General features: G+C 41.1%; 2 protein-coding genes across 3 annotated transcripts in view; both read left to right on the top strand.

The window, feature by feature from the left end:
* The first annotated feature begins 4,153 nt into the window (after window positions 1-4,153).
* The window catches only part of LOC126475365 (DNA mismatch repair protein Msh3-like), a 356,972-nt gene continuing 337,011 nt past the window's right edge, over window positions 4,154-24,114 (top strand). For both annotated transcript variants that reach the window (XM_050103183.1, XM_050103182.1), the window contains exons 1-2: window positions 4,154-4,386; window positions 4,503-4,723. In XM_050103183.1, coding sequence (XP_049959140.1) covers window positions 4,285-4,386; window positions 4,503-4,723 — 323 coding nt within the window. In that variant the 5' untranslated portion in view covers window positions 4,154-4,284. The remainder of the gene's footprint in view (window positions 4,387-4,502; window positions 4,724-24,114) is intronic.
* Window positions 4,717-8,292, top strand: LOC126475366 (kinesin-like protein costa). The gene has a single exon (XM_050103184.1). The coding sequence runs from the start codon at window positions 5,096-5,098 to the stop codon at window positions 7,625-7,627; it is 2,532 nt and encodes an 843-aa protein (XP_049959141.1). The 5' UTR covers window positions 4,717-5,095; the 3' UTR covers window positions 7,628-8,292.

Below are 24,114 nucleotides of genomic sequence, written 5' to 3'. Positions count from 1 at the left end.
TTTTATCAATATACTCTGATATTCGATTTAGGATCAGCATTTCCAATACCTTGTACAAATGACAAAGGAGTGAAAAAGGACGAAAACTTTTTGGGTCTGTTGGTTCTTTCACAGGCTTTAAAAGTGCTATAACGCTGTATCTTGGGGATTTGCAATTCTGAAATGCAGGTGTTCATAAGGTTTAATATCCACTGTTTTGTGGCAGCTCCAAACTTTTTGATTTGTTCCTTCCATATTTCGTCTAGGCCAGCAGCTTTATTACTCTTTATAGTTGTGAAAACTGTTTCCAGTTCTTTTAAGGTAAAAGGGGTGTTGAGATACTCCTTTTCATCTGCCTGTCTAATGAATTTAGATTTTTCTGATCTTCCTTTAGCCTTGGCATTGAGAAGTAATTGATGAGCAATTTGGTCAGGGGTTACCTTTGAGAGGTCAGGGGGAGTAATGGTTCGGTCATTGTTGAGGGTATTCAATAATTTCCACGCTTTTCGGCTGTTCTGTTTCATATCTAGGTTTGATACCAAATCACATCATTTTCTGCTTCTGGAAACTGATATGGAATTTAATAGGTCCTCACCTGTTTTTATTGTTTCATCAGAGAATGGGTCTATTTCAAGTAGTTGTTCATATCTCTCCAGCAGAGATTTGGAGTCTTCACTGAGTCCTGGGATATAGTTCGTTCCACATCCTCTCTGGATATATTTACGTGAGATGGCTTGGACTGTTTTGACAAAATCATCATACCTCACTGGTGATGCATCGAGATTTAGCACTTCCATATCAGTATCTTGTGTGAAATTCTCCCACTTTGCTTTCTTGAAGTTAAATTGTATTTTGAGCTGGACACAGTCTGGTTTCACAGCTGCTTCAACAGAACCAACAGTAGGTCGATGTTGTGTGCGTGGGATTACGTCTGTAACGTACTTCTTTACTTGTTGGGCAATATGTTCACTGGCGAAGATGTAATCTGGGTTATAACCTCTATGCAATCTGCCACTGTTGAAGGATGGTGGTAGCTTTGGGTCATGGATTAACATCAGTCCCATTTATTCACTCCAATCTTCTAGATCTTCTCCATTTTTGTCAGTTTCCTTGCAGCTCCATGATGTACTGTGGCAGTTAAAGTCACCGATTACTAATTTTGTTGGTTGTGAGTGGATGTTAGGTGGTTTCTTGAAGCAGAATTTAGCGTTAGGTGGTTTATACAGGGTGAAAAGTATTTAAACCGACAAACTCTGGGAGGATGTAGGGGAGATCAAAACAAATATCTTTTCCTAATGTAATTTTTTCCTATGAGGCGTATTTAAACTGGTAGAGGAAGTTTTCTCTGGTGGCAAATTAATTGAACCAACAAACACTTTTCCATTTTTTTATGACCAAGAGACAACACATTAACACAACGCAATTTCAATTACAGTAGATTTTCAAAAATGCCTCCATTGGCACTTAAACAAAAGTTACACTGTAGGATCATGTTCTGTCTGACACAGCCAAAAACCCCAGCGCAACCACGTTTACACAACTCCGGTTGCATCAGAAGAGGATCTGGTGGCCCAGATAGTAGCAGCAGCAGGAACAATGCAAATTAATTAAACCAACAAACACTTTTCCATTTTTTTATGACCAAGAGACAACACATTAACACAACGCAATTTCAATTACAGTAGATTTTCAAAAATGCCTCCATTGGCACTTAAACAAAAGTTACACTGTAGGATCATGTTCTGTCTGACACAGCCAAAAACCCCAGGAGTATCCTGCATTGTTCCTGCTGCTGCTACTATCTGGGCCACCAGATCCTCTTCTCATGCAACCGGAGTTGTGTAAACACGGTTGCGCATCTCTCCCCATAGGGGACATATCTGGGGAATGAGCAAGTCATGGTATAGGACCACCTCTGCCAATCCACATTTCTGGGAACTGTCGGTCCAGGAATCGATGCACACAATGACCGAAACGTGCCGGCACCCAGTCATGTTGGAACCACATGCGTTGTCTTGTAGAGAGCAGGACGTCTTCCAGCATTTCTGGCAATGCTCTGTCGAGAAAATTGTAATAGTGCCTGCCATTTAATGGCCTAGATAGCAGATACGGCCCAGTTAAACAATCCCCAGCAACACCGACCCACACATTAACGAAGAACCGCACTTGATGAGCGCTAGTAACTGTGGTATGTGGGTTATCCTCACTCCAAACATGTTAATTGTTCATGTTGGAAACTCCATCAAGTCCGAACGTTGCTTCATCGGTAAACAACACAGAGAATGGAAATGTGGGATGCATTTCATAGTGTTCCAGGTATGACTGCAAACACTGTGCTCTGGATGGATAATCAATTGGTTCCAGGTTGTGGATACGCTGTAAGTGAAATGGATGTAAGAATTGCTGGATTCGTCCCCATGTTCCGTGCAATTGCACGAGCGCTGATTGGAGGATCCCACTCCACATGCTGCAAGACAGCTACCTCAAATTGCAGCGTTCTTATCGTGCGACGGCGTCCCTGTCCAGGTAATCTGCTAAATGACCCGATATCATGCAGACGTTGGTACACAGCAGCAAAGGTCGTATGATGTGGGATACGGCGATTAGGATATTGTTGTTGATAAACCCGCTGTGCAGCTCGTCCGTTGTGGTGCGCTACGTAGTACGCACCAACCATATCAGTGTACTCACTCCAGGTGTATCGCTCCATTAGTAAACAGAGGCAATGCACTACAACACTAGTGGACAGCGTACAACTGAAGAGCGTAATACGCCCTCTATCAACTGAAGATCGTGATACGGCCTCTAAGAACTGAAGAGCATAATACGGTCTCCACCGGTTTAAATAATCCTCGTAGGAAAAAATGGCATTAGGGAAAAATATTTACTTTGATGTCCCTTGCTACCTCCCAGAGTTTGTCAGTTTAAATACTTTTCATCCTGTATATGGATGTCACAGTACATGATTTCCACCGTCAGGATCTCTATGTCGTTATCTGACGTGGAACCTACTGAGATGATGTTTATATTAGGTTTAGCAAACACTGCACTACCATATGTCATACTTGGTCTTTCAACGATAAGTTTCATTCCATTTACTTTTGGTCTTCGGTATTCTGGGCCTCTATGGGTCTCTTGAATTAACAGAAAATCACAGGCTGTTTGTTTGCAGATGTTAGATAATAAAACTTCTTTATCAGATGAGATACCTTCTATATTAATGGATATTATTCTAAGGGCTGGCTTTGATAAAAGCCTTTGTCCTTTTTGGTCCTGGTGGTGGAAGGATTCGCCGCTAGGATTCTTCCTAACGCTCAGGGTACTCCCGATCGTGCTAAAACTCATCCTCTCTTTCTCAATAATGACCCTTGCACGATCTTCGTGGAGGCTCCTTCCTTGTACCCCTTCGAGAATATGAATCAGTGCAATAAAAAACCAAACAAAATATTGTTCGCTGTCACTCCTTTTACTTGCCCTAAAGTTCGAGAATTGACTCTGTATTTTTTATTTTTTGTGCTGGTGTCTGGTTTTGCACTTCTGGTGAGATGACGAATAAATGTTATTGATATTTTACTTGTCTATAAAAAGCAGAAGGGTAAATAAAGCTAAATTGAAAATAATAAATGACAAGAAGGTGGCGCAAATTGTTTATCCCTTTTACTGTAAGAGTTTCATAGCTTCAAATTCTTTGCTTTTTTTTTCATGACGCTTCGGCACTATCTACAGTGTCATTGTAACTTTGTTAATTAGAATAGAGATTCGACAATATGAATAAGTAATGTAGAAAATTTAAAAAAAATATTTTGCCTGCCACTTCTTATTCCGTTACTGAAAAAAACGTAAATAAATTGTATACTATGGAGAAAAAGCGTGATACCGTTGCTCTTCACACCTTCATCATAACAAGTTGTTAAGATGTCTGTAAAACGTGTAGATGAAGTTTCACGGTACTTCCGTTGGTGGTTTGTCTATAGCAGCGAAGTAGTAACACTCAAAATACTCGAAGCGCTATACGGGCTAAAATGCGCCGTCCTCAGGTCCCGCTACTTAAGCTGCAGTAGATGTTGCGGACTGAATTCTCGTTCTGCTCATTCGAATGCTCCCTCCATAGATATTTAAACTCTATCGATAAAAGGTTACGCTTGAACACCTTGGATAACTCCATAGAGTGGATATCTCATCTGTTCTATGCATGGAGGTATCTTACCTCCATGGATCTATGACTTGTTTTTATATCTTTGAAACGTTTATGTATGTGGTGTTTACATTACACTGCCCAAGATGTGGTGGTGCTGTTGAAGAGAGATGTCTGTTGGCGTAAATTTAAGTCAGTTTGCTAGAAATAGCTCTGTTTCCTTACCAGTTCCTTCTGAGACGAAGAGACAGTTAGTTGACGATGAAGAGAAGGTAATGCTTTTATTTACTATGAGAAATTTTTAAGTCTATTTCCCCTTACATTGGTTGCACGAAAGAAGTATTTGACGACTTGCGACTTAGATAATTAGATTAATATTGTTTTACAGAATGAAGGTCCATCCAGAAGTGCGAAGGAGAAAAGAGTCCATCCGCCGTCGTATGACACTCCGAAAATTGCTACATTGACAGAAAATCATTCGCAACTATCTTCTGTGAAGTCTGAAGCAGATGTGGAAATCGATGAGAGTGATGTGTATGTTGACTGTGAAGCTGGTGATATAAACAGTTGCCATTCGTACAAATCCCAATCCGTCTCTGGGCTTTCTAGGTATGTATTTGTGCACTAGTTAGTTTGCTTGTTGTAATAGTATCACCCTAAACTGTGCGTTTGACGATTGTGGAAGGAAAATCTGAAATGAATATGCTGTTACTTCAGCAAGGTATTCGTATTTGTGAATGTTGTGACTGATGCATTGTAGTGTGCATCTCAAAACATTGTAGACAACAACGTTTATGGAAGGCGTGTGATTGCACAAAATTTTATAACATGGAACATAATAAATTAGACACTCCCCTGACGAATTTAACTCTGTTCAAATTTGATGATTTTGTATTACACTAGTTGGTGTGTGTGTTAAGAAATTTCACTAATGATTTACAGAGTCTAGTTAAGAATAAGAAAAAAATCTAAACTATAGAAATGAGTGCAATGGTTGAAAACAGTGTCTCCTTTTGTAATGGAATTGACAGGGCATCTTCTGATGAATCCGATGATGGGGTTATTTCTGAACAACATGATTGGGATACTTTTGGACTGGAATTTGCAGCATCACAGTGGTTAAAATTAGTAATAAATGCAGAGCACCTTTTTAGTAGACTTATCAGTAACACGTCTTTGGCAGTGGAAGATAAAAACCAAATAGAACAATGGTTGTGTCTCAAACAAGAGTGTGAAGAATGTGTTATACATGATGGTTCAGTTAGTGGTAGAGATTGTGGTGCAAGAGTGTTGGAGCGTATAGATGAGTTAACTGAATTTGATGAACAGACAGACAGGTCTTTGGAAGCGGAAACAAATAATATACATTACCAGAATGGAAATTTTGATCCAGATACAGAAAGTGATTCTGATTCTCAGCACCCAGAATTTGTAGACAGGCTCACTTATTTCATGGATAAATTTAAAAATGCAACAGATGAAAGGGTTAAAAAACTTAACTACATGTTTATTAAGACAGGTGACAACTGTCATGTAAATCAATGGTACAATGACGAATCAGAGAAATACTGTGAAAATAGGATAAATTGCATTGAGGACACAAACCATAACCTGCTTCAGAAGCGGCGTATGAGCATTTTTCCAAGAACTGCTGTGCTTGATATAAATGTAGAACAGACATTAAGTGATGATTGTGAGCATGTAGATTTTAATTTGAATCCTGTTAAGGAAGAATGTGACTGGGAAGAAGATAATATTTATGACAGGTGTAAATCTGTTTCCTGCAGTGATATGGCAGCAGCAGTAGTTGCCTGCGAAGATGCAGCTGCTCCATATGAAGAGTTAAGAATTCTTGCAGCAGGAAATGAAATGAAGCAATCACAAATGAGAAAAGTTCTTATTGATTTGGAAGAGGCACATAAAAGAATAGAAGAGCTTCACAAAACAATAGAGATCAAAGAACAGTTTATTGCAGATATGATTAAAAATAGTGATATGAGATCTTCTGCAAAGCATCGGTTTCAGAAAAAAAGAAAGAAACTTGAAGAAGGATACTATAAAACACGATCACAATTAGCACAATCAGAGAATGCATTAATTTTGCTCTCTAAGAATGGCTTCTCTGATGAGTTTTTGAAACATAAGAAAGAAATTGAAAAACATAAGTCAGTAGCTGTACAGTACAAGAAACGCCTCATGGACATTGAGATGATGAAACAGATAGCTAGTGAAAGTGCAAAAAAAATTTTGGAGTTGGAGAATAGCCTATTGCTCTCAAAAAGGCAAATGGAAAGATTAGAAAAACAGCTGAAAAAAGAGGAAAAGCAAAAAGAAGTTTTAGAAAAGGAGTTACTTCAAGATCAAACAAAGATAAAAGAATTAGAGCAGAAGTATAAATTACAGTTATCGAAGCTGAATAAAATGGAACAACAGAAGGATAGGGATGATATTAGACTGCAGTGGATCTTTGAGGAAGAGAAGAGGTTAGCTAATATGCAAGAATCTTCACAGAAGTTTAAAGAACAGCTAATTGAACATCAGACATTACTGGAAAAACGGGAAGCATTATTCAAAGAGAAACTTTGTGTAGAGAAAAACAAAGTAAGATATTTGTCAGATGTCAGTTCAAAACCCTCTCTTATGGAACAAATGTCAAAAGAAAATTCTGATAGCATTCAAAAACAAAATGGAGATGAGAAAGAAGCTCTACGCATTGAAATAAGAAATCTTCGAAAAACAAGAGAGTGTCTTGTCGAACAGAGATGTCATTATGATAAATTGAAAAAGGAAAATAAACTTTCTGCTTTAGAAGAACGAAAGTTATTAGAACACGATGAAGCCATTGAGGCCATTGATGCAACAATTGAATACAAGAATGAAATGATATGTGGAAGAAAATCTCATGATTTAGATTATTCTCAGGTTCCCAGAGAGAAAGATGAAGAGCTACTTATTTCACATCTAATGAAGCTTTCCACTGTAGAAATGCGTTCTTTGCTTCATAAATATTTTCTAAAAGTTATTGATTTAAAAGAGAGTGGAAAGAAAATGGAAATTCAGTTAGCAGAAGTAGATGCACAGAATGATTCTTTGAAATGGAAAATTCATGAACTTACAAATTCGTTGTACCAGTCACATTTGGAAGCAGAGCGCCACATAGTTTTACTGGAAAAGGATTATCAGGAGAAACTACATCTGATGTTACGACATTGTGCTGAGGAGTCGAGTGGAAGCTCTGGCCCTGAGGGCAATGCCATACGTGAAAAGAACATGGAAATCAGTCAGTGTAGACAAGAGAACAAAATGCTGAAGAGGAGGATCTGTCAGTTAGAAGCTCTGTTACAGGTTTCTGGGAAACCTCATGCAGCAGGTCAGCTTGAGAGCCCTGCTGCAGCTATTCCACAAAAGAATCTTAAACAGCTTCAGGGCCCTTCACCATCCCCAACAACCAAAGTTACAAGAAAGAAAAATAAGCTTATTATCCAACAAGAAAAATACAGAGAAGGTTCATGACATCTCTGATGTTCCCACAAAGATCTTGTTCTTGCCTGATATGGTACTTTGTGAAACATATGACAGAAATTCATTTTTCTTAAAAGTAATTTTGACTGTTTTCTGGGTGTAATTGTTTTTAGCAGTTACTTTTTAGTTTTATAGTACCATTGTTGCACGCTTTGAATAACTGATATGTCATACATTTATCACATATGGACACTTTGACATATTACTGATACCTTTCTGTTGTTATATCCAGAAGGTGAACTACTACTTAATTGCTAGATGTAGTAATAGAACTATGTTAATATGAAATGTCACCTTCTGATATCTCTTTCATTCGTGTTTACACAAATAAGTCATTTGTACATAAAATTGAAGAAAATGTCCTAATTATTAGAAAACCCTACCAAAGATTTTTTCCAAACAGAATTGATATGTGAGGACTGTTTGGTTGTATATAATGCGTGTTATGATTTTGACTATTTAGTGATGTAGCTGCTGCCTGTACTAGATTATAGTGTTATTTCAACTGTGTTACATCTCATCAGAGAAAACATATGCTTTACCTGATAAGACTGGATATGTGTGTATATATTGTAGCATTTGAACATTCTTTTTACATGTTGTAATAAAATTTCAACCTGTGATGTACTTAACAAGGGCTTGTTCATATATCATTTTAAATGATAAACTGCATCTAAAGATGATATGAATCTCTGTAAATTTGTAGTGTTCTTGGAAAGACAATATCTAAGATGAATTATGATCTGATATACTGTAAGAATCACTGTTCAATATTATATGTGTAATAAACTGAATGTTAAGTAAAGTCAAAGTGCATAGTATTTCATGCTAAAGAGCTTATCTGAGAGAATTTCTGGTATTAACTTTTGTTCCCTTTGATATAGATATTATTGTTTGGTTGTTCATTACAACATATTGTTTTAGGATAAGTAACGTTGAATTCTATACTCAATTTTTTCTTCCTTGAGTAGATGAACCAAACCAAATGTGTTTTCCACTATATGCTTTTCAATATAATCTTGGGTAAGCCAGGTAAAATGAAAGAATGTGCTCTTAGTTTCACTGATGATGAAAGAGAGGGAAGATACATCCAGAAAAGAAAAATCCTTCCTTGGCAGTATAAGCTCAGAGCTCGGAAAAGGAAAGGATTAAAAAGAATAGTAAACACCTGCGAAATCCAGGATGAAAGAGAATACAGGTTAACTGAAATGAACCATGCACCTTTGGTCTCCCTCTGTTGATCTGAGATCCTCTGTTATTATTTTGTGTGAATGGTGTCTTCTTTTTGTCTCACCAAATGCTGTATCTGTATATTATTTAACATGCTTTATATTGTTTGTACTGTTCTCGGGTCTCCAACAGGGTGCAGTCGTTTTCAAACCACGATATTTCGACAGTGTTCCTTGCCATCATCTTCAGGTGATACCTGCAGACTGAGCATCTCCGCTGAATCTCCTCCCCTTTATACTCTGATCGCTCCCCATCCCTTCCCCCGCATCATGCTGCACGCGGCGCTGCATGGAGTGGTGGTGGGGAGGGGCGGGCTGCTGGCTGCGAACTGTGGACCATCAGATATCCTGTGGCCTCCGTTGGGAGCGGAAGTCCCTTTGGGTCGGTGCTGTGCTTTTAGCTGGCTGAGTGCTGGGTCCCAGGCTTTGCTGAGGTTGAACCCAGCATCTCTGTTGATCAGCCCATCAGCTACACGTATTTCAATCGCCTCCTTCAGAACACAGTCCCAAAAAGACGAGGCCTGCTGTAAAACTTCTGTTTTCGCGTACTCCATAGTATCTCCAGTATCCATGTAATGTTCTGCAACCGCAGATTTTGTAGGCTGCTTCAGTTAGGTGTGCCTTCTATGTTCCTGGCATCTTTCTTTGATTGTCCGTACAGTTTGCCCGATTTATACCTTACTGCATTTACACGGAATACGGTAAACACCCGGTTTGTGGAGCAACAGGTCATCTTTTACTGTACCTAGCGGGGCATGCGTTTTTGGAGGTGGGCGGAAGACACATTTGATGTTACACCAAGCCAGAATTCTGCCGATTTTGTGGGATACTTTGCCGGTGTAAGGCACATACGCCATGGTCTTCTTGTCCTCTTCATTCTCTCTCTGCTGGGCTTGTGCATTCTGCCTGAAAGCATGTCAAATTTGACTCTCGTTATATCTGTTCTTCTTGAAAACATCCTTAAGGTCATTAGGTTCTCCTTGTAGGCTTTCCTCATCCGATATATCGCGGGCCCTGTGTAACAGTGTTTGCCGTACACCCTCACACTGTGGAGGATGATGGCAGCTGGTAGCGTGGAGATACAGATCAGTGTTGGTTTCTTTCCTGTATACACTGTGTCCCAAGGTGCCATCTGCTTTGCACTTGGTTAGGACGTCCAGAAACGGGAGTTCACCATTCTCCTCCACCTCCATGGTGAATTTGATGTTAGGATGCAGAGAATTCAGATGTTGGAGAAACTCTTCAAGTTTTTCTCTTCCATGCGGCCATATCACAAATGTGTCATCAACATATCTGTAAAAGCACATAGGCTTCGGTGCTGGAGTTTCCAGTGCCTTCCCTTCGAAGTCCTCCTTAAACAAGTTTGCTACCACTTGTGACGTGACACCCCATGGCAACATTTCCTTTATCCGCGGGTAAAATAACTATTTTAGGATCATTCCGTAGTTCTTGAATGGCAGCTCTTTCTGCTTACGTGATGTTCGGCCTTGTTAGTGGCTTTGGTAATCACATGGCATGTTTCCCGACGTATCTCTTTTGCTTTTTTGCTGGGAAGGGTGGAAATTACTTGTTCTATACCACTGATGAAGCCTGCGATGCGTATAGTGGTCTGTGTTGGTGTGAAATTTAATCCCTTTTCCGGAACTGATTTTGCTGCGCCGTCAATTCCTTCCCGGTGAAGTTGATTACGGTTCGTCGTTGCACTTCTTGTGCCTGTTGTTCTCTGGCTGCCAGACGTTGGAACTTGGAGACTTGTTTAGAAGTGGCACTGTGTTGAGACAGGTCCGCATGAGCCCAAGAGACAGTGTTGACCCACTCCCAGGAATCGGGCGAGAGCAAACAAGCCATCTCTAAGTGGAGTGCGAGTAATTCCTTAGATGTCGTGTCTAGCCGCCGACGGGTGTACCGGATCCTTTCCCTTACAAGTGCCAGACTAGCTTTTCTTGTGATCCGGTCGGCAGCCATGGTGTTTATGTGATGGGTAATCCTTGCGAATGTCAGTATTACGCTGTGGTCACGGCACCGCATCAGGAAGGCGAGAGAGCTCTTAAGTTAATTAGGGAGAAATTCAACCCGACAATGACTAATCTTTTCGAATGTGTCCTCACATCAACATTCTTTCTCTTCGATAGAAACTATTATGAACAAATGGATGGTGTTGCCATGGGGTGTCCCCTGTCACCAGTGGTAGCAAACTTGTTTATGGAGGACTTCGAAGAGAAGGCACTGGAAACTGCAGCACTGAAGCCTATGTGCTTTTACAGATATGTTGATGACACATTTGTGATATGGCCGCATGGAAGAGAAAAACTTGAAGAGTTTCTCCAACATCTGAATTCTCTGCATCCTAACATCAAATTCACCATGGAGGTGGAGGAGAATGGTGAACTCCCGTTTCTGGACGTCCTAGTCAAGTGCAAAGCAGATGGCACCTTGGGACACAGTGTATACAGGAAAGAAACCAACACTGATCTGTATCTCCACGCTACCAGCTGCCATCATCCTCCACAGTGTGAGGGTGTACGGCAAACACTGGTACACAGGGCCCGCGATATATCGGATGAGGAAAGCCTACAAGGAGAACCTAATGACCTTAAGGATGTTTTCAAGAAGAACAGATATAACGAGAGTCAAATTTGACATGCTTTCAGGCAGAATGCACAAGCCCAGCAGAGAGAGAACGAAGAGGACGAGAAGACAACGGCATATGTGCCTTACACTGCCAGAGTATCCAACAAAATCGGCAGAATAGGTGTAACATCAGATGTGTCTTCTGCCCACCTCCGAAAACGCGTGCCCTGCTAGGTACAGTAAAAAATGGCCCGTTGCTCCACAAACCGGGTGTTTACCGTATTCTGTTAAATGCGGTAAGGCATACATCGGGCAAACTGTACGGACAATTGAAGAAAGATGCCAGGAACACAGAAGGCACACTGAACTGAAGCAGCCTACAAAATCTGCGGTTGCAGAACGTTACATGGATACTGGATATACTACGGAGTACGCAAAAACGGAAGTTTTACGGCAGGCCTCGTCTTGAAGGAGGTGATTGAAATACGTGTAGCTGATGGGCTGGTCAACAGAGACGCCGGGTTCAACCTCAGCAATGCCTGGGACTCAGCACTCAGCCAACTAAAAGCACAGCGCCGACCCAAAGCGACTTCCGCTCGTGCCGAAGGCCACAGGACATCTGATGGTCCACAGTTCGCAGCCAGCAGCCCGCCCCTCCCCACCACCGCTCCACGCAGTGCCGCACGCGGCATGACGCGGGGGAAGGTGTGGGGAGCGATCAGAGTATAAAGGGGAGGAGATTCAGCGGAGACGCTCAGTCTGCAGGTAACACCTGAAGATGACGGCAAGGAACGCTGTCGAAATATCGTGGTTTGAAAACGGCTGCACCCGGCTGGAGACCCAAGAACAGTACAAACAGTTAATTCGCCGGGAAAGCCTAAGAACACACATGCTTTATACTGCTGTGTCCTTTGTAGCACATCCAGGGTTTCAGCATAGTAGGTTTTCTTAAAAGTAAAAGCAATTGCTAAGAAAATTACTTATTGAGCTGAAAATTGCTTGTACCTTAACCAGGGCACTGGCACATCTACATGTATTTAAACAATTTGTTGAAATTGTTCCAGCAGTCACTGGTATTTTTTAATGTGAAAGTCATTGTCCAGTGCATGATGCAACATACATGGTTGCCAATAACCCCTTGTTTTCACTTTAATAGTGCGTAGTGTGAATGGCTAGCAGTATACTTTTATATCACCCTCATGTGTTCGTGAAAAATAACAGGATATTTCTTGGCTCCTTATGAAAGGCAAATTCTATGAATTTCAAGAGGAATTCTTTTTGTGTTGAATGATGTCTGTTTGTCTTTTCTTATAGAATGTACTGATTGTCTCTGTGGACAAGTAAACTCATCATCTATTGCACTGGTTCTCTTCATACCTTCTCACTAGGTTCTGTTAACCCTCCCTGGTGAAAATCTCTGACACAGTACTGCTCACAAGTGTATGAGCTAAGTTTTGTTAGAGTTTTTGTTATGGATATTAGCCTGATATCTAATGAAAGGAGTGAAGGTAATGATTCATTAAATAATTGACACACTGAATTGTTGATAGGCACATAAACCAGTGTAAGAATATTACCAATTTTCAGGCGAATCCTGTTTCAGAGCTAGAGTACAGATACCACATATAACTGCATGCCTACACCATCCTGCCTGATTACATTGTTCCAACAGTACAACTCTACCCAGTACGTCATAGGCAGTTGAGGCAATATAACTATGTAGGTGTAGGTATGTACTGCGTAGATCTGAAAAATAATTCATCTAAATGCTAAAAACATTCTCTGTCTTGTTTATGTACCTAACGACGACTCAGTGCCTCACTTATATCTGCCTTACCAATAAGATGTATGTGGTTGTTCCATCACATGACACCGGGCAGTAATGCTTCCACATTAGACATGACTGGTAATAAATACATACGTGTACTGTGTATGGTATAATAAAAATTTTTTCGATCTTTTTGTCGTTTTACTAGCTAATCTTCACACCAGATGCTGATAAGCTGCAAACCTTCCTGTGTTTTCCGCCAAGATCTTGCCCTCCATATAAATTCTGTTGGATTAAGTCTTTTTTAACAGAGTACCATCTATATTCAGGTCTGATTGGGTATTCCTTATGTACGTGTTGACTTTATTGTACAGGGTGTCGGATTGTCTACTTGGTGTGTTACAGAATTCCAGTTGTATCTGAAAATAGTAGCCTCTTGATACTGAATGCACCAGTTAGCCTTGGTGTTATTGCTGCTGCATTACAAATAAATATAACATGAATCGTCAGGAATTGTAGGTTATACCATGTTTAAAGCTTCATTGAAGAGCCTCTGTAAAGACATATTCTCAAGAGTTTACCACAATTTTCGCTCGTTATTGAAACAGGGTTTCAAAAAATTCTGAGAGACACAGGATGCATGAGCATTCAATTTTCTATATTTGGTTTCTATCATTGACCACCATCACAGACACTGAAATTGAAAATAAATAAATAAATAAAGTAAATATGTATTTATGCAGATACGAAGATTATGGCCAGTGACTGAAACTGACCGTAATACATTAAATCCTCATGTAACTGTGTGTCATGAATTGCTTTAAGTATTGAACTTCAGTTGGCAGTCACAAAATAAAAATGCTAGAACGATGATTGTAGTGAGTGATGGAGAAAGGAAGAACTTTTCATACAGTGATAAATCAGTAAAATGACATGTGCTATCCTCAGGCATACCCATTTATTAACCCCAACAGAAATAGACAGCCATCCTATGTAAAAACCTGCATGGTCCTGGTATAGGCAAAGTAAAAGCTGCAGCTTACCCATTGTCCCAGTCGAAGAAGTGAATCGGTATTTCACATAACCTACAGTGACAATTGAATCACAAATAAGAGAGACTCATTGATTACTTCACAGAGATAAACAGCTGTGGCTACAAAAAATTCTATCTAAAGCAAATTGCTTGCAATACTTAGAAAAAAGCAAAAAAAAGTCATGCATATCATATCAGCACCTCCTGTCAGTATAACAGATATTTTCAACCACTCCTACACCACAAGTGTTCTTCCTGAGGCCTCGAAACAGGCACTAATTAAGTCACCACAAAAAAAAAGAACTTTGCCAAGCACCCTCTGATTACCAACCTCTTTGCATTCTTCCTGCACCATTCAGGGCTTAGAATATTTAGTCCATGACTAGTTAACAAACTGCATAACCATAAACAGTGTGCTAGACAAATACCAGTCAGGTTTCTGTAAATACTGCAGCACAATTTCTGCCTTAATAAAAGCAACAGATGACCTGAATCTTACCATGGATGCACAAGAGGCTACTATAATGTGCTTCTTAGACTTCAACAAAGCCTTTGACATTGTTGACTTGCACATTTTACTTGCCAGACTTAGTAGCCTAAATTTCTTGCCTAGTGCCATGCAATGGTTTTGCTCATACCTGATGTCTCACCAGCAGTGTGTCATGCCTGGTGTCATAAAGTCACAATAGAGGCAGGTAATACCAGGTGTCCCTCAGGGCTCGGTATTAGATTCTATACTCTTTTTCATTGTGTGCTGTAATATGTCATCAGTTTTGTCCTACTGTAAATACCATGTGTAAGCTGGTGACCTCTGGTTGTATCTATGTATGTGCAAAACCAGTGAACATGAAGACAGCTATCAAGAATCTCAGTACTGACCTCTGTGAATTATCAAAAGGGGGTGCAGGATATAGGGTTAAAGCTCAATCCATTCAAAATCCAAGTAGTTCTGGATGGTCATTGTAGGCTCATTAGCCCGAAATATCAGGAGTCCCCACTTTCTTGTAACCATAAATGGGACAAATATCAACTTCTCCCCTTTAGCAAAGGGTCTAGGAGTAATAATAGATGAAAGTGTAAATTCGACCGAGTGTGTAACTGCAATTGCAAGATGGCATCAGGTAATCTCTGTGCCCTAGAAAAATGTAGAAAGCTCTTCCCTTTTGACCTGAAAAAGAAACTTGTCAAAACACTTATGCTTCCAGTTACTGATTACAGCAATGTCTTCATGCATGACCTCTCTCAGAAAAGCTCACGGTGCCTGGAACTGGCTATGAATGCATGCATTAATTATATTTGTGATATTGGACTCTTTGATCATATTTCCCCATTATATACACAGCTCTCCTGGCTGCATGCAGACAAGTGCAGAGATTTCATTACATTTGGATTCGCTGCTTTTCTGTTAATATACACTGTCCCTCATATCTCTCCTCAACCTTCACACTCTTGTCTGAACAATATGGCAGAAGTACCCATCCCGTCAGAGCAAAATCTTTTCTGTCACACCCCATAATTTAGCCACTTTCTTGAAGTCGTCCTCAATACCACAAACCCAACTCGAATAAACTCACTCATTTTGTTAGAGAAGTGAATAATGTCTCCAGCTTCAGAAGACAGTTAATGACAGATTTACTAATGCAGCAGTAATGATTACCATTGTCCCTGTACACCTTTGTTACCCTGGTACATTCTTCTTTCCAAGCAGATCTTCCTCATTTCCCAGTATTCTTAGCCGGTGCAGTCTTCTTAAATTTCATTTGCCCAGAACTTGCAATACCAGGAACTTCTATTTTGTACACCTGTAAATTCCTTTTATATCTGCCACAATTATTATTGTCATTATTATTTCTGTTACCAGTGTTAGTGGCAGCAGCAGTACAAGTCGTGCCAGTATTAATTTTGTTAGTACATAGTCAATATTATTTACTCATATTGGCACTGTAGACACACATCATTTTAATACTAATTGTTATATTAAGATTTTAATTTCTTAGGCAACTATCATGTAGAACGAAGTACTGTATGTGTGAAACCATGGCCCAAATCAATTGGGTTAAATAAATAAATGAAATAAAAATTAACTGAGAACACAAAAGGAGGTCAATCATACTAAATGTTCTGAAATCATATTGCATAATCTTACATTTGAGCTATTTGAAAAGTATGTGTTACTGAGAATTAAAGAGCTGTCATAAACAAAAGAAATTGTGCTCTGCTGCAATGAGTACTGATGAGGGACTAAATCTATTTTATGACTGAGCATCAAGTGTGGATTTCCAACATTAGCTTCCAGATAACCAACACTGTATTTAATTTATCCAGAATTCCGCCAGCAGTTACTCACTTTTCCCCTTTTCATTTACAAGCTCTTTCAGCCTGATTTATGGTGCTTCCAATAGGAAGCTTGACTCAAAAGTGGCGCAAGCTGCAAGAGTTAACTTTTCTTCACCACAATAGTGTACTATTTGTTCTAGGCTCAAATAAAGTTTACTATTCTTGCAATGTGATTACTACATGTGATTCTCTTTACTGATGTTTGATTTTAGCGAAAGTAATTGCAGTCAGTTTAACTGCCTCCTCACAGTGAGTTGCTTCTAGAGTTCTTTTTCTTGTAGCATATTTTAGTCTTGTCATGTTCAGCACTTGCTTGGCACATATACAGAAAAGTTCACAAGGTTTTTGACATATTTCATTTTCAACAAGGTTCTAACAGAATTTGAAAACATGCTTAATTCTGCATTTAAAACAAAGATGATGTGACTTACCATACGAAAGCGCTGGCAGTTCGATAGAAACACAGACAGACACATACATACACACAAAATTCAAGCTTTCGCAACAAACTGTTGCCTCATCAGGAAAGAGGGAAGGAGAGGGAAAGATGAAAGGAAGTGGGTTTTAAGGGAGAGGGTAAGGAGTCATTCCAATCCCGGGAGCGGAAAGACTTACCTTAAGGGGAAAAAAGGACGGGTATACACTCGCACACACACCCATATCCATCCACACATATACAGACACAAGCAGATTTATATATATATATATATATATAAAATAGAGGGAAACATTCCACGTGGGAAAAATATATCTAAAAACACAGATGATGTGACTTACTGAACGAAAGTGCTGGCAGGTTGATACACACAAACATACACACGAAATTCAAGCTTTCGCAACAAACTGTTGCCTCATCAGGAAAGAGGGAAGGAGAGGGAAAGACGAAAGGATGTGGGTTTTAAGGGAGAGGGTAAGGAGTCATTCCAATCCCGGGAGCGGAAAGACTTACCTTTAAGGGGAAAGAAGGGGTATACACTCGCACACACACACACATATCCATCCGCACATACACAGACACAAGCAGACAAGCAGAAATGTCTGCTTGTGTGTGTGTGTGTGTGTGTGTGTGTGTGTGTGTGTGTGTGTGTGTGTGTGTGTGTGCGCGTGTGTGCGCGCGCGCGGGGGAATGACTCCTTACCCTCTCCCTTAAAACCCACATCCTTTCGTCTTTCCCTCTCCTTCCCTCTTTCCTGATGAGGCAACAGTTTGTTGCGAAAGCTTGAATCTCATGTCTATGTTTGTGTTTGTTTGTGTGTCTATCGACCTGCCAGCACTTTCGTTCAGTAAGTCACATCATCTGTGTTTATAGATATATACCCTAAGCTGAAGGCATTCTTAATGGGTGAGGATGCATGTGGAAAATGAATTTTTCTGCCCTGAAGGTTAAAACATTAGCCACTGATTCAAAGAATGACAATTAGCTATTACCACAGAAATGTTATGCATTCATTCATTCACCAAGGACATTAAACTTCTAGTCCACTACACAACCAAGCAATCAAAAATAAAATGAGAATCTGTGAAAATGACAGATAAAGGGTTTTGAGGTGTTTGTATGAGCATGCCAGGCTGAAGGAGATGAAAAACATAAATAATGGCTGCTTGGAGGATATGTATCTGTGACATAATGCATGGAAGTACTGGAAAAGAGAGAACTTCATTACTTTAAGTAATATTGCTTTACATGATTATTGAAAATGTGCATAGTCTGTTGTACTTTTTTGTTTTATCCTTTTTCTGTTAATCGTCAGCTTGCAGTATTACTCTCCTGTGATAGTATAATTCAGTGAAATTCAGGTTATTAGAGGCAAGTGTATTGGAAATTCAGAGATAAATGCAGAGTAAGATTGTGGAATAGTGTGGAAAAAGTTAACTGATAAAATCGGGATTAAAAATCATGGTTACATTTTTGTTATCTGTTCACGCCAGTAGAGGCAGAAGGATGGTACATTGTTGTATACAAAATATCACAATCATGCCATGACTCATTCATTCATTTCAAGTGGCCACAGCATATCCAGCAATGTGATGATATTGAAAGAATTTCATTTTATAGAAACACACTTGGAAAAGAGACTGTTTATGCATGGGGCAGAGAGAGAGATTCAAGTAAGGGTTACATCTGTGGAGTGCTGGGTGACGCTAAATGATGGGCACCTTAGAAAGTTCAGGTAACAAATACTATGTTTGGACTTGATGAATACAGTGTTCTTTAGCTTTAATGTAGTCTTCACTACCACTGTGAACTTCAGCAATATTTCATCAACTGTAGTTATGGGTAAAATGATGTTAGAATGAGAAGTTTCTGGTACTACACTGCCCGGATGGTGAGGATCTCACAGATCTCTATATAAAAATGCTTATCTCTGAGTGAGCTGTGCTCCACTGAACTAGATGGCTCTTGAGATGAAACAATGGGGAGGCACCTGCGTGGCTCCTACCACAATGCACCTGCTTATACATTCAGAATTGTACCTGTGTTCGCTTATGCAGTAACAGTAATATACATAATGCAGATAAACATAACAAAACATTCACAGGTGTTTGCAGGTGCATGTAACTGCACAAATCTACTGATAGGTCCAGAACAGAATGAGCAGTAATGATAGAATGTGTCAACATCATTATTTCTCTCCTGGAAGCAGTCAAGGAAAAGCAAATAATTTCACCACATGTGCAAGAACAGTAACAAACAATGTGTTATCAATGTACTTATCAAGCCTCAGGTCCCATACTACATACTAGATTTATTTTGACCTGTTTTGCTCGGCAGATGGGAACATTCTCAGAAGCTCCAGCTGAAAGCTATCAGCTCAAGCAACTCTAGTTTTGTGTGATAGGGCACTTGCAACCATTCTACACAGTCTAAAGCCAAAAAGTCCCTCTACTACAGCCTGCTCATTTCGGTGGAATGACAATGGAAGACCTTATAGCGTAGGTGGCTTCCATACTACAGTGGAACATAGATGTGTTTAAGACACTTACATAGAAAATTAAACTTTCAGAAAGTGAAAGATGCTTATGATTCATTTTATAGTTTTTTGGTTGTATGTCCACCAAAAGTGCAATCTAAATGGGGATTGTTGTAACCAAGTAATACACAAACCGATCCAAGTAACATAGTTATGGCTTTATTCATAACCCTCTGAACAATAACAAAAGTAAGTCTCTCATGACTCCACACATAACAAGACACAAAACAAACTAGAACAGAGAGGGTGTCAGTCAGCGCTGCTCATTGTGGATATAGATGCGGACAGCCAGTAGACGGCGTGGCAGAGAATTTTTGCGTGGCAACACTAGACTCGACGCACTCACATGCACTAGTGGTGTGAATTGGCCACCCAGGTGATGGAGGAGATGCTGGCGGTCCAATGTGAGACACGTCCAGCGGATCCGAAACAGCAGCAGCCACTGCCAAGGTGGGGGTGAGACACAGTGTACTGGTGGACAACAAAGCATAGGGCTGGAACGTGTGGGGATGCAGGCATGCTTGAGGGCGGTGGGCCTGCAGTATGCTCAATGACAGTACCGGGGAGGAGAGTGCCATTGCCATCTCTGCATTGTCATCAGATGATGGTGAGGGGGCTGGTGGAGATGGCTCAACTGGAACAGGGGCTGTGGCAATGGGCTTGAGGCCAGCAATGGACTGGTGCCTAGTGCCATATGTGGAAGAGGCATCCACTGGGACAGGGGCACTTTGACAGCAGACAACAATAGGCTTGAGACGGAGGGCGGCAGGGTGGGCAGTGGCGATGGGGCCGCATCTGTGAACCAGTAGCTTCCACTGGCGAACGGGACCGCAACTGGTCAAAGTGATGCGCAACCAGCCCATCAGTCATACGGATGTCACAAAGACGGTGTGCGCGGCAGCGGACAACAGTGGCTGGTCTCCACTTGGGCCGCCAACCAAACCCTTGTGCCCACATCGGTGATCGCGGCGTGTAGCTGACTGCTGCAGGTGCAGCGCAGACTGCAGAAGGTGGTGGAGCATGTGTGGCTGCCGGCCAAGAAGCAACACAGCCAGATACTGCTCCCCCCCCCCCCCCCCCCCCCCCCCCCCCCCCCCGGCATGAAGTGATAGGTACTCAGAAAACGGAAAAGAGGGTCGTCTGCCAAAGAATCCACTACAAACTTTTTCATTTGGGACTTGAATGCACTCACTAGTCATTTTGCCTCACAATTTGATTGAGGATGGAATGGTGGAGCCGTAACATGATGAATGCCATGACAGGAACAAAACAGTTGAAAGGTGAAAGGTATGAGAAATGAACTGGGACTCATTATTGGAAGCTTAGGTAGAAGGCAACATCTTAATAGAAAAAGCCTGCAAAAGCATTTGAATTGTGACCTCAGCTGATGTTGGTGCATTCCTAAGAATGTAAGGGAACTGGGAAAATGCATCCACAGTCAAAGAGTCAATATGAGTTCAAGAAGGGACCAGCAGAGTCTACTTGAATGCATTCTCATGGCTGGCGTGAAGTGGGCTAGGGGGACAGAGACACCCTGGAGCTGTCTGTTGTCAGGCACAGTGCTTACAAGCTGTGACAAAATGGACAATTTTGCCATAAGTCCCTGGGCAAAAAACATGTCTCCTAGCTAACAGTTTAGTGCACGAAACTCCCCAATGGCCCTGGTGGAGAAGGCATAGAACCTAGTCCCATAATGCAGCAGGAATGACTTTCTGGGAGAGGGGTCTTCCTTGGGCAACAGAAGAACTCCTTCAAAAACAGAGAGGTGATACCATAATGAAAAATAGTCATGCAGGGGGTCCAAAGCCCAACTTAGTGGTTTATCTGGCCAGCCCTGTTGAACAACCCAAACCACCTGGCAGAGAACTGGGTCAGTGAATGACGACAGTTGCTACATGCAAGCTTGTAATTGCGACACCCTTAGCTACAGGCTATTTTTCAGTATCAAGATGGAAGCAAAGCATTTCTTCACGATCAAAGTCAGGATCAGAACTCACAGAAAAGCAGGACAAGGGGTCTGCATTGGTATTATTAGATGTACGTGGAAAATGAATTTCGTAATTGTAGTGAGACTAGAACAGCACACAGTGTTGTAGGCGGTGTGCAGCCCTGTAAGGCAAGGAATTCTGAGGATCAAACAAGGAAAGCAAGGATTTATGGCCAGTAATAAGGTGAAACTTGGAGCAAACATGAAATTTCTGGAGAGCACAGACTATGGCAAGAGCCCTTTTTCCTCTTGAGAGTAATGCTGCTGAGCTGGAGTGAGAGATTCAGAGGTGAAAGCAACAGATCGTTAAGAGCCACTGGCATATTGGTGTTCTAGGACCATGCTGAGGCCATAAAGTGAGGCGTCAGTTGCCAAAACTATGCTGGTCCGGAAAGAACATAGCTAAACAAGGGGCCGACAAAGTTAGGATTTCGGCATTTGAAAAGCACGTTCGCCATCCAGGCCATACATTCTTATGTAACAAGTCATGCAGTGGTTAGGCCAGTGTGGCTGCCCCCGGCAGGAATTTAGGGTAGTAGACTATCATTTCTAGGAAGGCCTGAAGCTCCTTCATGTAGGAGGGGTGAGGCATTAGACGTAACAGCAGAGGTGTGGTCTGGCAGAGGGCGAATCCCGTCCCTAGAGATCTCAAACCACAAGAGAACAATGGAAGGTTGAAAAAACTGAGATTTCACAAGGTTGCACTATAAATCTGTGAACAGTTAGACAGAAAACAAAATGTACAAATTTTTCAAGTAGTTGGCTTTTGAGGAGCCTGTGACAACAATATCATCCAGATAATTAATGCAGCCCAGGACAGGCATAGTCAGTTGCTCTAAAAATCGTTGGAAAGTAGCTGGGGCGCTGGCTACATCAAAGGAAAGGTGCAAATTGTGATAGACCAAAAGGAGTACTCTAAACGAGAACTCACCAAGACTCTCTGTCCACAGGAACCTGCAGATATGCTTCAGACCAAATCAATTTTTAAAAAGTGTTGGCCACATGATATTTTTGCATCAGTTCCTCCTGGCATGGGAGAGGATACATATCCACAATTGACTGCATGTTCACAGTAGTACTGAAGTCACCATAGAGGTGAAGTTCCCCTGATGGCTTCCAAACTATAACCAGCACAGACTACCATTCACTAGCTATAACTGGTTGCACTACACCTAGAGATTGAAGTCTGCCCAACTAGGCTTTCACTTGTTCTTTCAGGCTGACAGAAATATGATGTGCACAACAAAAACGAGGCTGAGTCATGGATTTAAAAAAAATGAACAATAAAATACATAGAACACTTTATACCCTCCAAAAACAAGTCTGGAAAGTCCTCACACCGTATGCATCCATCCCAAACCAGTTCTTGACACCAGCATCAGGAACCACCAAAAATATAATGGACCAAACCACTGACTTGTAAGAGGCAGATGCCGTAATTTGTCCCAATAGCGCAATGTTCTGTTTGATATAACTGACCAGCATTTGTGTCACTGGTGTCAACAGAGGCGAGCCTAAACTCACTCAGGTTCGAGAATTCAATAATATCACTGCAGCACTACACTGACCTGTAGCCGGAGCACTTGACAAAAAACAATTAACTTGATAAACAACTCGGGAGAAGCCACAAGCATTGGAGTCACAATCTTTGCCAAACGACACACAGAAGTGATGTGGCCTTTTTTCTGGAAACCACTACAAGTAGCCCAGCACTTAGGGCGTGCTGATTGTTCATGCTGAACAGTCCAGGAAGGACAAGACAGAAACATAGAATGCTGATGCTGGAGCTGTGGGTGGCGCGACTGCTTGGCCTGGCCTTTGTCAGCTCAGCACCGGGCACATATGTTTGCTGCCGCCACTGCCGCTTCCTTGTGCACCCTATCTGTTGTCCTAGTGGGCACACCTTGTCACACTAATGCCACATTGCCCCACACTTCTGTTTGGTCACCCGCTGCCTGAGAAACTTCAGAAGATTGTGCTATTTGAAAACTTCTACCAATGGATGGTTTTCACAGAGTAAAGCCTTCTGGTGCACCTTCTTGTCTGGAGCTAAATAGATAATAGATAATTGTCATGCACGATGGTGTTTGCATAAGAGTCATTATGGGCATTGGTAAAGAATTTAAACTTATGGCTGAGGGCGTGAAGTTCAGCTGCCCATGCTTTGTGTAAATAGTTTGGTTTGTTGCGTCGTTGGTAGAATTCAACTCTTACTGCTATGATGTATTCGTTTGCAGTGGTAGTTGGACAATAAACTGCACATGTGATCAAAAGTAAAAGCTGCTAGTTCTTGTAAAGGGGCAAGCTGACACAGTAAATGAAACACCTTAGGTGGAATCCACAGGAGGAAGAAGGCTTTGCACAAATTAGAGTCTGTCACACTGAACACCAAAAAATGCTGTCTGAGTCTTTTTGTAAGCTCCCCTATCATTGGCTGAATCATCATATGGAAAAAAAGTGGGTGGCTGGACTGGTGGAATGGAACCGTGTGTGTTAATGGAAACTGAGAAACTGGTCACAGCCAAAGTAAGCTGTTCAGTCAGGGCCGGTAGCATGGCGTCCATAATGAATAAACCTGGTG

Source organism: Schistocerca serialis, chromosome 4 (genome assembly GCF_023864345.2).
Source record: "Schistocerca serialis cubense isolate TAMUIC-IGC-003099 chromosome 4, iqSchSeri2.2, whole genome shotgun sequence".
NCBI classification, from domain to species: domain Eukaryota; kingdom Metazoa; phylum Arthropoda; class Insecta; order Orthoptera; family Acrididae; genus Schistocerca; species Schistocerca serialis.
Note: the sequence above shows the minus strand (reverse complement) of the source record. Positions and strands in the feature narration are given on the sequence as shown.